This window comes from Solanum tuberosum, unplaced genomic scaffold, assembly GCF_000226075.1.
Source record: "Solanum tuberosum cultivar DM 1-3 516 R44 unplaced genomic scaffold, SolTub_3.0 scf00003, whole genome shotgun sequence".
NCBI classification, from domain to species: Eukaryota; Viridiplantae; Streptophyta; class Magnoliopsida; order Solanales; family Solanaceae; genus Solanum; species Solanum tuberosum.
The window spans coordinates 834,303-851,756 of NW_006238929.1; the positions used below are offsets into that span (position 1 = coordinate 834,303).

At 36.6% G+C, this 17,454-nt stretch overlaps 1 protein-coding gene across 1 annotated transcript; it reads left to right on the forward strand.

Moving 5' to 3' along the window:
• The first annotated feature begins 278 nt into the window (after nucleotides 1-278).
• On the forward strand, nucleotides 279-17,050 carry LOC102595583 (ABC transporter G family member 32). Its single transcript, XM_006338104.2, has 24 exons — nucleotides 279-716; nucleotides 794-914; nucleotides 994-1,082; nucleotides 1,171-1,255; nucleotides 1,337-1,496; nucleotides 1,566-1,642; nucleotides 1,766-1,819; nucleotides 3,891-3,981; nucleotides 4,065-4,366; nucleotides 4,444-4,725; nucleotides 4,873-5,189; nucleotides 5,301-5,461; nucleotides 5,552-5,655; nucleotides 6,266-6,425; nucleotides 6,573-6,695; nucleotides 6,805-6,896; nucleotides 6,976-7,308; nucleotides 7,386-7,676; nucleotides 15,138-15,221; nucleotides 15,322-15,455; nucleotides 15,533-15,760; nucleotides 15,857-16,028; nucleotides 16,119-16,373; nucleotides 16,642-17,050. Exons 1-24 carry the CDS (start codon nucleotides 439-441, stop codon nucleotides 16,912-16,914), a joined length of 4,266 nt encoding a protein of 1,421 aa, XP_006338166.1. The 5' UTR covers nucleotides 279-438; the 3' UTR covers nucleotides 16,915-17,050.
• Nucleotides 17,051-17,454: the final 404 nt, after the last annotated feature.

The following is a 17,454-nucleotide window of genomic DNA, read 5'->3' on the forward strand; positions in this document are numbered from 1 at the left end:
AAGAACTATTAATGACATTTTTTGTGAAAAAAGTAGGCAAACTTGGCAACCGTTAGAATTGAAATCACCGCGTTTGGATACCCCTGTCATTATTACACGTGTTTCAACCAAAGCAGCGAGTAGCAATCCGCCATCGTTTTCTGGTCTTCCCGCACATTAAATGATACTGCTGCTCTCTACTCTGTTTTTCACAGCAAAATGACAAAATATATTTGTTTAGAGGAAAAAGTTGATAAATGCATAGCAGAAGAACTTTGCTGGAAATAATTAATGAAAGAAAATACAAATACGAAGAGAGAGATAAGATAGTCATAAATGCATACCTCAACTAACTCACTAACTAGTTCACATATTTAGGTGTGTATATCCAAAATTCATTTAAGGCATTCTCCAACCAAATAAATCAGTAATTATTGACGAGTAACTTATCTTCATACAATGTGGGGTACCGCTGAGAACCTGTCGGTGCGGTCAGCTTCATTCCGGGAGGATGGTGACGACGATGAGGAGGCGTTACGGTGGGCTGCTTTGGAACGGCTACCTACATACACTCGTGTACGGAGAGGAATTTTCAGGAATATTGTTGGTGAATCATGGGAGGTGAATGTTGATAATCTTCAAAATGATGAACGGAAAGTTGTATTGGATCGTTTGCTCAAATCTGTTGATGATAATTGGGATAACTTGTTCAATCGCATCAGGCTCCGTTTCGATAGGTCAATTCTGTCAAATAGAGTTGCAAATCAAAATTTGTCTTCAATGTATTAACATTATTTTTCATTTCAAAATGCAGAGTTGATTTGGACTTCCCAAAAATTGAAGTAAGATTTCAGCATTTAGCTGTTGAAGCTTATGTGCAACTTGGCAGTCGAGCACTACCAACTATTTCTAATTTTGTCTTCAACATGACTGAGGTATTCATTCCCCTATCTCATCAATTACTGTAACACTTGATACTTTTAACACCTAAAATTTGTCCTTTCTCTATGATAGGCTTTCTTAAGGCATCTAAGAATATATTCTGGCAAGAGAACAACGCTCACAATTTTAGATGACATTAGTGGGATAATCCGACCTTCTAGGTATGGATGCATCATGAACTTCCGAATAAATCAATCTATTGAGAGTATGTATGATTATTACCTAAAGCATTGTCATGTTATTTTCTAGATTAACGCTTTTATTAGGTCCTCCTAGCTCTGGAAAAACCACATTGTTATTGGCACTTGCTGGACGCCTCAAATCTGACTTGCAGGTACTGTCTTTTCATTGATTCTTCTGCGATATAGTTATCTTTTTATCGCAATATTCTACTAAGACATTGTTCAATTTGAAGACGTCAGGGGATATTACTTACAATGGACATGGTTTGAAAGAGTTTGTTCCTCAAAGGACATCCGCTTATGTCAGTCAACAGGATTGGCATATCGCGGAGATGACTGTCAGGGAAACACTTGACTTCTCAGCACGTTGCCAGGGTGTTGGATCCAAATATGGTAAAGCTGTATGAGATTCTTGCAGTTGTTTCAATATTTCCCTAGCTGAACTATCGAATTTTGCCACAGATATGCTTTTGGAACTTTCAAGAAGAGAAAAGATGGCAGGAATAAAACCTGATGAAGATCTTGACCTATTCATCAAAGTAAGTGTGATTTCGATGCAGATGTCAATGAGCAATGCTACTTTTACTTCATTAAAATAAGTATGATGAATTTTTTCTTAACAAATTTATGACCATTCATACATGATATGTATTCTCAATTAGGCATTAGCTTTGGAGGGGAATGATGCTGGACTTGTTGTTGAGTACATACTAAAGGTATTTTGTAAATTTGGTTTAGATTCATGTGATGGTTTCATATGGCATAGATTGTACTAGTGGCTTCTCACATTAATAATGTGTTGGCTTTTTTAAAGACGGTGCAACAAAGAGAAGACTATCTCTCAATAATTTTACTAAGCAACATAATTTGAAAACATAATCAACAGAAAATCTGCACAACAAGAATTTAAAAAAAATAGAATATCTCAACAAACTAAAAGGATCTAATAGAAATTTAAAATTCGAAAAAGTAGATTCATCCTAAACCTAAGCAACTTATCATGCTAAAAAGATTACTGCATTAACTGAAAACAAATTTCAACACTTCTCCTTGATAATGTTCAACACACTCCCAAATTAGAGATGTAGACGATCGTATGCAAAACAATACCCAACTTATGAGGTCGGGTTGAATCTCACAAGCAACAATGTAAGGGTGATCGAAGAGATAGGTCAGTGATAGGTTTTATACATTTAAGCTCACAATCTTCCCTCTTCAAGTTGAGGTGGTGGCTCTCTCCCCTCAAATTACGGTTGATTAGCTCCAAGATAGGTCCAAGATTTGAGATATATCCTCACGAGCTAAGTATCTGCCTTTTTGTATGAATTTGGGGTTGAAATGATGAGATTTCAGTTTTGCCCTTGATCAACAGTGTCCCGATGACGTTAAAGCGGTGTTGACTGATCCGCTTAAGCGGTCAGAGTTGCCACTTAAGCGGGTGTTGACTTCTGCTGACCATTCGCTAAAGCGATCACTATGGCTGCTTAGGCGGCTGTTGACCATTGTTGTCTCGGTCACTAAAGCGATCTTCGGGCCGCTTTAGCGGCATCAGTTAGTGATTTTTCTCCTGTCTCCTTCAGCTCTTCTTTTTCAACTCTTTTCTCCTCAATTTCAATTACTTTCATCCAAACTTCTTGTAAGCCAAAAATACCTGAAACAAACACCATACAAAGGATAATTAGCCTCAAACTTAAAATTAATGGCATAAAACATTAGAAAAGAGATACAAATAAGCCGCGAAATCGCCACTTATCACTCCTTTGCTTCAGTTGGTGCGATCTAAAAAAGTTACTGCTCCTCAATTTCTACTTTGGTGGTTGGTGTTGAATTCTTTAGACTGCTTTAGATTCGGTGTTCTTTGTTTCCTTTTGTGCATATAAAGCACCCTTAATAACTTTATCTTATTTAAAATCTCTTTTGAAAGCATTTTAATCTGGACAATGATTGGTTGTAGTAATGTTCGTAATGGTAGTTCTTCCATTACAACATCCCACAAATCATAGGCTTCAAGATATGATTTCATTTTCATTCAAAGAGAGACTATTGCTGGCCATTTTTTAATATAGGTACAAAAGCTGATATTGGTTAAAAATGGTTTGAAAAGTAGGTTCATAATGGTTTGAAAATGTTTTTTAGATGAACTCACAGATTCCGTAAGATTAAAGAGACTCCTGATACCATTGTTGGTTTTTTTAAAAGACTGCAATACAGAGTTGAAAGTATTGATTAAAATCATCTCTCATTAATTTTACTAAGCATAGAGGGATTTTAATAGCCAACTTGAAAACATAACTAGTAGAAAATCTGCATAACAAGAATTCAGAAAAACGAAAATATCTCAACAAACTAGAAAAATGTACTAGAAATTTGAAATTTAAAAAAGTGAATTCATCTTAAAACTAAAAAACTTATTATGCTAAAAAAATTACTGCAATAACTGAAAGAAAATTTCAACCGAGAAAGAGATGTGATTCATCTATAATACAGATTCTGCATACTTGTTTGTATACCAAACATCAATGTGGATCACTCTCTCTTACTGTTCTTGTTGCTAAACTCCTAATTGTCTTTAGTAGTGCTATGATGCAATGCGTACTGATTTAATGTAATACATGCTTGGTATGTGTTTCTCTTTCTTGTTGTTACAATTGTCTTAGAATCATGATTATGCTATTGGCCTTTTTGCAAGAAGTGCAACAAATTCATGTTACGAGTGCATAATATGTGGATGTTTTGTCGAGTAATTTAAATTTCATCTGCTTAAGTACTAACGTTTATCTAACAAAGATTCTAGGCTTAGACAATTGTGCGGACACCTTGGTTGGGGATGAAATGCTCAAGGGGATCTCTGGAGGCCAGAAAAAACGGCTCACCACTGGTGCATGAATTTATTTTTTTTCGTTTGGATTGTGAAATGATCAATAGTACTAAGCATACTCATATATTTGATGGTTGTTATAGGTGAATTATTGGTGGGTCCATCAAGAGTGCTCTTCATGGATGAAGTATCAACAGGGCTTGATAGTTCCACAACATACAAAATTATTAAATATCTTAGACATTCAACGCATGCACTCGATGGAACTACTGTTATTTCTCTTCTTCAGCCTGCTCCAGAGACGTATGAGCTATTTGATGATATTATTCTTTTGTCTGAAGGCCAGATTGTGTATCAGGGACCTCGTGAAGATGTCCTTGACTTTTTTGAATTTATGGGATTTCATTGTCCAGAGAGGAAGAATGTCGCAGACTTCCTTCAGGAAGTAAGTGCGTAGTTCTGGATTGTGAATAAATTCTATCGTGTCTAGCTTCATAGTTAAATGTTTTTTTCCTCATACAGGTTGTCTCTATAAAGGACCAAGAGCAGTACTGGGCTGTTTCTCATCGCCCTTACCATTACATACCAGTGACAAAGTTTGCTGAAGCTTTTCGATCATACAGCACTGGGAAGAATTTATCTGAAGAGCTAGATATTCCTTTTGATAGACGCTACAACCATCCTGCAGCCTTGTCAACTTCTAAATATGGAGCGAAAAAAACGCAACTTCTTAAAACTGGCTTTGACTGGCAACTTCTGCTCATGAAAAGGAATTCGTTTATTTATATTTTCAAATTTTTTCAGGTAGAGCCAGCATGCGTATTTTGAAGAACTACACCAAAATAATAGAACTAAAATAGGATTAATCATATATATATAGCTTTTGGATGCTTCTGAATTACATTTCCAAAAGCACATTCGTGTTCTTACGTTCTCTATGTTGGTTTTCAGCTCTTCTTGGTTTCTTTGATCACCATGAGTGTTTTCTTCCGCACAACTCTGCATCACAATACAATTGATGATGGAGGCCTATATCTTGGGCAACTGTATTTTTCCATGGTTATTATTCTTTTCAATGGTTTCACAGAGGTCTCAATGCTTATTGTCAAGCTTCCAGTCATTTACAAGCATAGAGACTTGCATTTCTATCCATGCTGGGTCTATACACTTCCTTCTTGGGTATTGAGCGTTCCAACTTCCCTGATAGAATCTGCTTTATGGGTAGCAGTGACATATTATGTTGTTGGATTTGATCCAAGTGTTGCACGGTAAAGTATAGACTTTCAGATTCACATTTTATCTTTATCTGAATTCTATACCCACTATCTTACCTGCCTCTCTTTGTTTTGTTCTCTGATTTTTTTTCCTTCACTCTACAGATTCCTTAAACAATTTTTGCTGTTCTTTTTTCTGCATCAAATGTCTCTTGCTCTTTTTCGTCTAATGGGAGCCTTGGGTCGGAATATGATTGTTGCAAACACTTTTGGATCTTTTGCCATGTTGATTGTCATGGCTCTTGGGGGATATATTATTTCAAGAGGTGAAATTGAATCCTCGTATTTCTTTTATCTTTATCTTGTTAAGATCCACGATAAGTTGATGATTCGTTTCTTATTTTCTGTTCTGACAGATAGAATACCAAGTTGGTGGATCTGGGGCTTTTGGATTTCTCCCCTGATGTATGCTCAAGATGCAGCTTCGGTTAATGAATTTCTTGGGCATGCATGGGACAAGGTCTTCTTTTATGATGTCAAGCATCTTAAATTGGTCTTCAGTTTGCATAATTTTTTTACTTTTCTTGACATAACTGTAAAAAGGCAAGAATATGTAGTGTACTTAAGGTAAACTTAGAGCTAACTTTTGAAATGAATTCTTACTAGTGTCTGCAAATTTCATTTTACACATAGTAAAAGTAGACAAACCAAAGAAAAGGGAAAGAGTAGAATGAAGATGAGGGCCTAAGGTCCTCATGGTTTTCGGTAGTGGTTGCATTATTTTTCCAAGAAACATTTCGGATATCTGTTGAAGTCTAAGAATAAGTAGAACTTAGCTGTTCATAGTTGAACGCTGTCTTTCCGTTCTAGAAGAAGTTATCCATGTCTGTTCCCAAAAACTAACACTATGAAATGATTGGATCGAAGAATGAATATTATGTGTTCTATAGAAGAACTGAGCTGTAATGTTTTGATGAACAAGGAAAACCATTACACCACCCTTTTACTTAGTGAGGTATTGCCATTTCAACCGTTTGTCTATCATCCAATACATGTCCTTTAACATCATATCCACTGTTTCCTTGTATTAAATAAGAAAACACTTACCAACTTTTCTCTTATGCATCCAGAGAGAAAGCAAGAACTCCGATTTGCGACTAGGTGAAGCTTTATTGAAGTCACGCAGTTTATTCCCCCAGAGCTATTGGTACTGGATTGGTGTCTGTGCTTTGCTTGGATATACGATTCTATTCAACATGTTATTCACATTCTTCCTAGCCTACCTTGACCGTAAGACTCTTATCCTATATGTAATTCTCACAACTTATCGTTTGAATCATCAAATGAAAAAGAAAAAACTGGAGATATTGCAGCATGTTGCTAGGTAACAACAAAAACCAATTCTGAATTTTTTTTTCTCATTTTACATTTCTTCAGCTCTTGTCAAGCATCAAGCTGTGGTTTCTAAGGAAGATCTTCAAGACAGAGGCAGGACTAAGAAAGATGAACCTGCTGTCATTCAGCTACAAGAGTATTTAAAGCATTCTGGCTCGCTGACTAGTAAGAAGATTGCTGTTTATTTAGGGCATGTTGCATTTTGGGAGATGTGAAAATTTTCAGCTCAACCTTTTCGTTATATATAATGAGATTTCCGCTCAATACTATTCAGGACAAAGTTTCAAGAACAGGGGCCTCGTTCTACCTTTTCAGCCACTTTGCATGACTTTCAAGGATATCAACTACTATGTCGATATACCTCTGGTACATTCCTCAACCTCTTCTTTCCATATTTCTCTGAGCATCTTTCTATCTCTGAAGAACACAAATAATGTTACTTCAGGAACTGAAACAACAAGGCATGGCAGAAGACCGGTTGCAGTTGTTGGTTAACATCACTGGAGCATTTAGTCCTGGGGTTCTGACTGCACTGGTGGGAGTTAGTGGTGCTGGAAAAACCACCCTCATGGATGTATTAGCCGGTAGAAAAACTGGTGGTACTATAGAAGGGAGCATACACATATCGGGTTACCCAAAGAAGCAAGAAACGTTTGCTAGAATATCTGGCTACTGTGAGCAAAATGACATCCACTCACCTTGCTTGACCATTCTTGAATCACTATTGTTCTCTGCTTGGCTACGTTTGCCATCAGAGGTTGACCTAGAGACACAAAAGGTAACAAACACCATGGATTATTTTTGATATTTTCTATTTTGGACTCAAATAACTTATAAGGAGGACATCGGTTTCAGGCATTTGTTGACGAGGTAATGGAGCTTGTGGAGCTGAGTCCACTAAGAGGAGCTTTGGTTGGTTTGCCTGGAGTTGATGGGCTGTCAACAGAGCAAAGGAAACGGCTAACAATTGCTGTTGAACTAGTAGCCAACCCTTCTATAGTGTTCATGGATGAACCTACATCTGGATTGGATGCAAGAGCTGCAGCTATTGTAATGAGGACTGTACGTAACATTGTGAACACCGGCCGAACAATTGTTTGCACTATCCATCAGCCCAGCATTGACATTTTTGAATCATTTGATGAGGTATTTCTTTGCTATTCTAAATGGATCTCTTTTCTTCTTTTCTCTTTTAGAACAGCTGTCTAAACATATTGGTTTTGCGTTGCACAAGCTGCCTAAGTACACATCTGTACACAACCCAAATCTGGCACTTAGACCGACCATGACAGGGCACCCAACAATGTCAATTTTGCTGAATGAATGTCTTCCAAATTTGACGTTCTCGCCATTAAATAGAAAGAATGCTGAATTAATGTCAATTTTTACACTCAACAACCCTATTTTTGTTGTGGCGTATATGGGCATGAGCATTGCGAGATGATTACTTTATCAATCAAGAAATTATTGAGTTCATGAAACATATATTCTCCACCTGAATCAGATCTTAATATTTTGATTCAGGTAGAAAATTGAGTCCCAGTGTAAGCCAAAAATGTCTTGAATCCGGAAAATACCTTAGATTTGGAACGGAGAAAATACACCCATGTAAACCGACTATAATCATCTATGAATGTCACAAAGTACTAGAAATGAACATGAGAAATAATTGGTGAAATGCCCCAAACATCAGTATGAATGACATCAAAACACTTTGTAACACAACTACCAAAATTAGGAAAAGGAAGAGTTTTACTTTTGCCTAATTTACAAGTAGAACAATTATAGGAAGCTGCTGAAATTTGATTTTTATTTCTCAATGAACCGAGAGTGCCAAGTTTATCATATGAGTCAAATATATAAATGGAGTCACCCTTATGAGTCGCTTTTAGATGGACCATGTGTGCCAAGTTTATCATTTTTTATCATGGTGTGGTTTCGCTGCAGCTTGAAACTTAGAAGCCTTTCCATGTGGAGATGCCAATCAAAGAGACCTTGGCCCAAATATAGACTTTCAACATGTGGACGTCAAGGACTGAATCATCAGCACATACACCATTGGGCTGAATTAGCCATGAGAACTTACTTCTCTGTCTGAAGTAAGTTTAGCAAGAAGTTTTGAATACTTTCAATGAGTTCTGAAAAAAAGTGTCCACTAGATGTTAATGAGAGAAACCAGGAGTCTTAGGCTGCTTTTGTGATTATAAGTTTGGTCTTGTGTTACTGGAAAAGAAAAACAGGAAAAGTTGTTCAATAAGTACAGAAGAGTGGCCACAGCTTTAGAAAAGAAAAAGGTGGTATAGGTTTGTCATTACGACTAATAAAAGAGGTAACTGAAGAGGACTTGAAACCAGTAGTCTAAAGAGCACAAAGAGGGATAGGAAATGCAGGTGTTCATTACAACTAAATGCAGTCGAGGAGTTCATTACAACTACAGGAAGAAATAGCCAAAGAGGGATATAACCAGTATGGAGACGAGAAGCAAGCCATCCACCATTTATAGGGGATTAACACAACAAAATCAAAACTAATATATATATATATATATACATATATATATTGCGGAAATATCATGGATTAACTAGCACACAATCACAAACAAAGAAAATAGAGAAGAAAAATAACACGGATTTAGTGAGGTTCGGCTAAGCCTAATCCTGTAAGTATATGTAAGTATAAGCAGAGAGAGTTTTTCACTATATATATATAAAAGAAGTTTATAATGTTCTCAAGCCTAAGACTACATTGTGTCATATCAGTCATGTATAATGCTTTATAATCCCTGTTATCAAATAGAAGAAGATATCTTATTCCAATAGATAAGCAAGATATAAATACAATATACTAGGTGCTAATTTAGGAAAGAAAATAAAGAGGGATTCCTACAAATATGCTAGCTAATTATGAGGGATTCCTACAGATCTACTAGCTAAAAATAGGCCTATGTATACTACTAAAATGATGTCTATATGCACTTTGTAACACTCCCCCTCAAGTTGGAGCATAGATATTAACCATGCCCAACTTGTTGCAAAGGTAATCGACTCGAGTTCCATTCACTGCCTTTGTAAGCAAATCAGCTAATTGCTCTCCTGTCTTCACGTAGCTAGTAGAGATCACGTTTTCTTGAATCTTCTCATGAATGAAGTGACAATCAACTTCAATATGTTTAGTTCTTTCACGATACACTGGGTTTGAGGCAATATGAAGAGCAGCTTGATTATCACATCAGAGTTTTGCTGGCATATGATGCTTCAACCCTATTTCAGTTAAAAGATGATGTATCCACATAATTTCACATGTAGACTGTGACATAGCTCTGTACTCAGATTCTGCACTGGATCGAGATACAACACTTCGCTTCTTACTTCTCCATGCTACCAAGTTTCCTCCAACAAAGATACAATAGCCTGAAGTGGATCTTCTATTAATCTTGGAACCAGCCCAATCAACATCTGCAAAACACTCAATACGAGTATGGTTGTGATTGCTATACAATATGCCAAGTCCAGGAGCTCCTTTCAAGTAACATAGAATCCGTTCCAAAGCTGCCCAATGTTCAACCGTAGGTGCAGACATGAACTGACTTACAACACTTACCGCGAAGGCAATATCAGGACGAGTCACTGGGAGGTAGTTTAACTTTCCAACTATCCTCCTATACCTCTCTGGATTATCAAAAGTGTCGCCATCATCTTTCATAAGATGCACATTAGGAACCATTGGAGTACTGCAAGGTTTGGCTACCAATTTTCCAGTTTCTGTAAGTAGGTCAAGAATATACTTTCTCTGAGATAGAAGAATTCCCTTCTTGCTTCTATTTACTTCTACTCCCAAAAAATATTTCAACTGCCCCAAGTCCTTCGTATGAAACTTAGTATGCAAGAAAGACTTAAGGGAAGATATCCCCTCAAAATCACCTCCTGTGATAACAATGTCATCAATATATACAACAAGAAGGATAGTGCCAACTTCAGATTGTCGGTAGAAGATAGAGTGATCACATTTGCTCATTTTCAATCCAAACTCCTAAACGACCTCACTGAACTTGCCAAACCAAGCCCGTGAACTCTGTTTCAAGCCATTCAAAGACTCTTTTCAAATGGCAAACTTTCTTATACTCTCCTAGAGCAATAAAATCGGGTGGTTGTTCCATATACACTTCCTCTTAAAGATCACCATGAAGGAATGCATTCTTGATAGCTAACTGATGTAAAGGCCAATTCTCAGAAGCAGCTAGAGAAATGAACAAGCGTACAAAAGTGAGCTTAGCAACCGGAAAAAAGGTGTCTGAATAGTCCACTCCATAAGTCTGAGCATATCTTTTAGCTACAAGCCTGGCCTTAAGTCTTGCCACGGAACCATCTGGCATAACTTTAACCGTGAACACCCACTTACATCCTACTGGTTTCTTCCCAATGGGTAAATCCACCAAATCCCATGCGTGATTTTCCTCTAATGCATGTATTTCCTCAAGCATCGCATTTGACCATCCAGGATGATGCAAAGCCTCCTTCACTGTTTTGGGTACAGAAATAGAGTCTAGAGAAGCAATCAAGGATCTAGATGTAGGAGATAAGCGATCATAGGAAACAAAGTTAGCAATAGAATATGTGGATTTCCAAGTCCTTGTACCTTTACGAAGAGCAATAGGGAGGTCAAGTTTTTCTGGAGGATCAGATGGAGGAGTAGGTGTAGAACATGTATCATTAGTCTCTCGTCTTCTCGAATAAACTTGAACAATTGGTGGTCTTGTTGGAACATGTATTGGTGGCACAGTAGTCAAGTGGTGCTCAATTGAGTCGCTAGGAGATGGAAGAATAACATCACTTGATTCCACAACACGAGTAACATGATAAACTAACCACTCATCTTCTTCCTCCCCCTGACTTGTAATTTTTAGGAGGAGAATAGAAAAATGGTGTAGTGTCTGAAAATACCACATCATTCAACATCAGATATTTGCCAAGTTCAGTAGAATAGCATCGATAGCCCTTTTGAAGGCGAGAATAACCCAAGAAAACACACTTCAATGCCTTAGGGTCCAACTTAGTAACAGATGGTCGTACATCTCGAACATAACATGTACTTCCAAATACCTTTGGTTCCACCGGAAATAATGACTTGTTTGGAAAAAGAACACTGTAAGGCATATTACCAGCAAGCACTGTCAATGGCATGCGATTAATCAGAAAACAAGCCGTAGAGACTGCATCAGCCCAAAATTGTTTAGGAACTTTCATTTGGAACAAAAGTGCTCTGGCTGTCTCAAGTAGATTGAAACAACTCTGACATGTATTCTTTTGCATTATCACTCCTTAAAATATGCACAGAAGCATTGAGTTGAGTTTTGACTTCAGCATAGAAGGCACAAAAGTGAGTAAACACTTCAGAGCGACTTTTCATAAAATAAATCCAAGTCATCCGAGTGAAATCATCCACAAAAGTGACAATATTTATGTCCAATTTTGGAAGCAACTGGACATGGTCCCCAAACATCAGAATGAATTAACTCAAAAGCTGATTCAACTCGTTTATTAACCCTTGGACCTAATGTGATTCGGTGATGTTTTGCAAATTAGCATGATTCACACTCCAAAGAAGGAACATTTTGAAACTGGGGACATAGCTTCTTCAATAAAGGTAAAGAAGGATGTCCCAATCGACAATGTGCTTCAAATGGAGACAAGACACTTGAGCAGGCAACAAATCGAGACTCATATTCATCAAGGATATATAGACCATCAATTACATGTCCTTTACCAATAACCTTATCCGTCGCAAGATCACGAAACAAGCAATGATTAGGAAAGAACGAAATATAACAATTAAGATCTCTAGTAAGTTTAATCACAGAAATCAAATTGAAGGCCAACTTCGGTAGATTTAATACAGAGGTCAAGGTAATAGAGGAGGTTGCTTTGACGGTTCCAGATCCCACAATGTTACATGTTGACCCATCAGCTACTGTTACAGGAGAGGGTGCTTTGTGTGATCGAAAGGTAGAAAATATGTTATGATTACCTATCATGTGATTTGTAGCACCTGAATCAATCACCCAGTTGTTCGAAGATGAGACCAGACATGCTTTTCTTGAATCAACAAAGGTAGTAACTGCAATGAATTCTTTAAGGGATTCTCAATACTGAGAGAACTCTGCAAACTGATCTGCCGAAACCAAAATTGTCTTATCCTATTGATTTGTAACCATATCTCCTCCTTTCTAATTGTTTGACTTATATTTTCCAACTCAAATACCCAAAGTAGTAATACATGAGAATCCAGCAAGCACAAACAGCAAATACAATCCAATACCAACAAAATAATTGTAGCCGAGGCTCAAACTTCAAGAACAAAGCAAGATGAGAGAGAACAAAGAAACCAGAAATCAAGAACAAGCATCCACAAAACACTATTAATTCAATGTTGAACAGTATTCAACAATCACAGCAGCACCAAACAGAAGACCAGATCTGAATCGCAGCAGCTACAGGGAAATATGAACCTGGAAGTAACTTTAAAAAAATATGAACCTGGAAGGGAAAAAATGTTCTCCAAACAGTGTTTCAACACCAAACAAAACTCGGGGTACGCCAGAAAGGATGATCTTCCTACTCCTACTGTGGCAGCAACACAAATTGGCCACTTTTAAAGTGATCGATTTGAAATCTGAGCTTGTTTCTGTAAGACAGCAAAACGAGATCAAGCTGCCTTTCGAAACAGAGAGAACAGGATCAAGGAGCCTAGAGGCTCTGATACCATGTAATCGAATAGAAGAAGATATATTATTCCAATAGATAAGCAAGATATAAATACAATATACTAGGTGCTAGTTTAGGAAAGCAAAATAAAGAGGGATTCCTACAAATATGCTAGCTAATTATGAGGGATTCCGACAGATCTACTAGCTAAAAATAGGCCTATGTATACTACTAAAATGATGTCTATATACATTTTGTAACAATCCCCAACTATATCCCTTATATATAGATCTCAAGTATTCCAAAACCTATAAGGAAAGGGTTTTCCTAATCCTAATTGGACAATATATTCCTTTCCCAAATCTATTAGGACAAAGGGTCTCCTAAACTAGTAGAGATTATGAGTTTCCTAAAATATACCAGGAAAAAATTCAAGACATAATTAACAAATCTTCCCCTTGGCTTGAATTCCTTTCATCAATTGAAATAACGTCTCTCTGACTTGCTCTCAACCCTTCAAAGGGCTTATTGAGTACAACTCACACCAATCAATTCTAGGCAATGCCTAAACTTATTGGTCCGGACTGTCTTGGTCATCATATCTCCTGGATTATTATGTGTAGGCACTTACTTTACATCAACAACCCTGTAGATACAATATCTCAAATATAATGATGTTTGACTAACATATGTTTTGTAGCCATGTAGCCTCTTTCACTGCCTCCGTTATTTCCATATACTCTGCCTCTGTGATGGACAAAACAACACCACATTGCAAAGCTGACTTCCAATGGATGACACCACCAGAAAGAATAAAAGCATAACATGTCGGAGATCTTCTCTTATCCAAGTCCCCTGCATAGTATGAATCCACATAACCCACTGCCGATTCACTTAGCTTGTCTTTGGAAAAAGTCGATCCCACATCTGCAGTACCCTTCAAGTATCTCAAGATCCACTTCACTGCCTGCCAATGTTCTTTATCAGGACATTATCTACTCACAACGCTAACAACATGTGAAATATCAGGACGAGTGTAAACCATGACATACATAATGCTACCAACTACACTCGAATATGGAACACTAGACACTCGAAGATTGTATAGAATCTTTTTCAAGTCTACTTTTTCTAATTCTTTCAACCTTTCTAAAATAACCTCAATTGCCTTCAATAATCCTTGTAACATCAATGACGATCTCATCTTCTGTAGACTGAAATTTTACCCTACATCGATTTTCTCTAGTTCATATTTTATTGAAGATGATGGAGACATCTTAACCCCTTGATTATGTCTAGAAACCCTAACCTAGCTCTGATACCAATTGTTGCGGTAATATCATGGATTAACTAGAACACAATCACAAGCAAAGAAAATAGAGAAGAAAAATATTATAAGGATTTAATGAGATTCGGCTAGGCGTAATCCTAGCAAAAGCACTGATAGTTTTTCACTAGGAAAGAAAAGGAAGAAGTTTACATTGTTCTCAAGCCTTTAGGAACATTGTGTCCTTTACAATGCTTTAGAATCCCCAATTATATCCTCTATATATAGATCTCAAGTAGTCTCAAACCCATATGGAATAGGTTCTCCTAATTCTAAAAAAGGACAATATATTCCTTTCCCAAATCTATTAGCAGAAAGGGTTCCTAAGCCAATAGAGATTATGAGTTTCCTAAAATATACAAAAAAGAAAAGTTCAAGACATAATTAACAATTTTCTTGTTGGTAGCGTAGACAGCATAGAGAAGTAGAAAATGACAGACTGAATATAAGATGTTTAACTGCTTATTCTCATAATACAATAGAATCGAAGAGTATCAGTCCATTGTACAGAATATAATAGACAAATGTATTGTTGCTTGCTTCTCATTATTTGACTATAAATTTCTACTGTAATGGCAGCTTTTGTTTATGAAGCGTGGAGGAGAGCTCATTTATGCAGGACCTCTTGGTCCTAAATCTTGCAAGTTAATTGAGTATTTTGAGGTTATACACTGACAAACTTTTTGTTTCCATTAGGTGCATTTTGCTAATTTCTTGACATATGATCATCTAAAAGTATGTATTTCTTACACTTGTCGTGTAGGCAATTGAAGGGGTACCCAAAATAAGACCTGGATATAACCCAGCTACATGGATGTTGGAGGTTACTTCGTCAGTAGAAGAAAATCGACTTGGTGTTGATTTTGCAGAAATTTACCAAAGATCAAACCTTTTTCAGTACGAACAGTTTTCTCATCTCTAACTTTCTCTATGCTCTTTTTCTTAACTCTTTACTTCTTTTCTTGTGTTTCCAGATATAATCAAGTCTTGGTTGAAAGGCTAAGCAGGTCACGTGGCGATTCAAAAGATTTGAATTTCCCTGCTAAGTACTGTCAGTCCTATTTCAGTCAGTTCCTAGCTTGCCTTTGGAAGCAAAATCTCTCATATTGGCGCAATCCACAATATACTGCTGTTCGCTTCTTCTATACACTCATCATATCTTTGATGCTGGGGACAATTTGTTGGAGATTCGGATCAAAAAGGTTTCTTTCTACATTTATTGTAACCTGAAGATGTTTTGTACTTACAGTCCTTTGTCGTGATCATATTGTTCCTAACAATTGATATGTTACTCTCAGGGACTCACAACAGGATTTATTCAATGCAATGGGATCCATGTATGTTGCAGTGTTGTTCATTGGAGTTACAAATGGCACTGCTGTCCAACCAGTTATTTCCGTTGAAAGATTTGTTTCATACCGAGAGAGAGCTGCAGGGATGTACTCAGCTTTACCATTTGCATTTGCTCAGGTGTCACCCCTATTTCTGTTTCCTTTATAAGTAGTTAAAAACTTGTTTTTTTCTTTGGTATTCTTAACAGTGCTCCACTTTTCTATGCAGGTTGCTATTGAGTTTCCGTATGTGTTTTCACAGGCAATAATATACAGCACTATATTCTATTCAATGGCAGCTTTTGAATGGACTGCATCAAAAATTTTATGGTACATATTGTTTATGTACTTCACTATGTTGTACTTCACCTTTTACGGTATGATGACTACTGCAATCACACCCAATCACAACGTTGCTGCCGTTGTTGCTGCTCCTTTTTACATGATTTGGAACCTTTTCAGTGGTTTCATGATACCTCATAAGGTAATGAAGTACTCCCTTTGTCCCAATTTATATGACTTATTTTCTTTTTTAGTCAATTCCAAAAGGAATGACACATTTATATATTAAGTAACAATTTAACTTTAAAATGTCTATTATACCCTATAGTCACACAATTTTTTATCATTTATTTTAGACCACAATTTAAAAGTCTTCCTTCCTTTCTTAAACTCCGTGCCGAGTCAAATTATCTCACATTCTTTCTCTGACTCAGTAAACTTTTTGTTTCTAATAACATATTTTGAAACAGAGGATCCCAATATGGTGGAGATGGTACTACTGGGCAAATCCTGTAGCTTGGACTTTATACGGGCTTGTCGCATCCCAGTACGCTGACGATGAAAGACTAGTGAAACTATCAGATGGCATTCAGTCACTTCCAGCAAACCTTTTGGTGAAGAATGTATTTGGATACAGGCATGATTTCATTGCGGTTGCCGGTTTTATGGTTGTTAGCTTTAGCCTGCTGTTTGCAGTGATTTTTGCATATGCAATAAAATCTTTCAACTTCCAGAAGAGGTAATTTTAAGGAAATGAAATGAAATGAAAATGATACCACTCAATTTATCATTCTATTATGCAACATATATTTAGCTAAAATTTGTCATTCCATTTTTGAAGAATTGACTTGTATATAATAAATATATTATTTGAACTGAGAATTTAGTTAGCAAATTGGAGAATGGTTTTAAAGTAAATTTGGCTCATGTTGATAGAGTGTTCCGAGTTTGTTAAATTGACCACATGTTTGATCATAAAATAATTGTAATCTTTGTCCTTCGGCGAAGAAATAAAAATTTCTACTAATGCAATTGTGCCAATAAGAAAAAGTGATCTGGTATACAAATGTATAGAGATGGGAAAGGGTACGAAAAAAAATGTACAAATTTTAGGAATCACATCGTGTAAGAAACAAATTACATTTTATTTCTATTCTTTTCTAATTCACAAAATCTCCTAAAATTGTTGTTATCCGGATACATCACATTTGATACATTATACAATTAGTTTGTTGAAATTAAAAAAAAAATTAAATATAAATTAAATGTCAGTTCCCCAAATT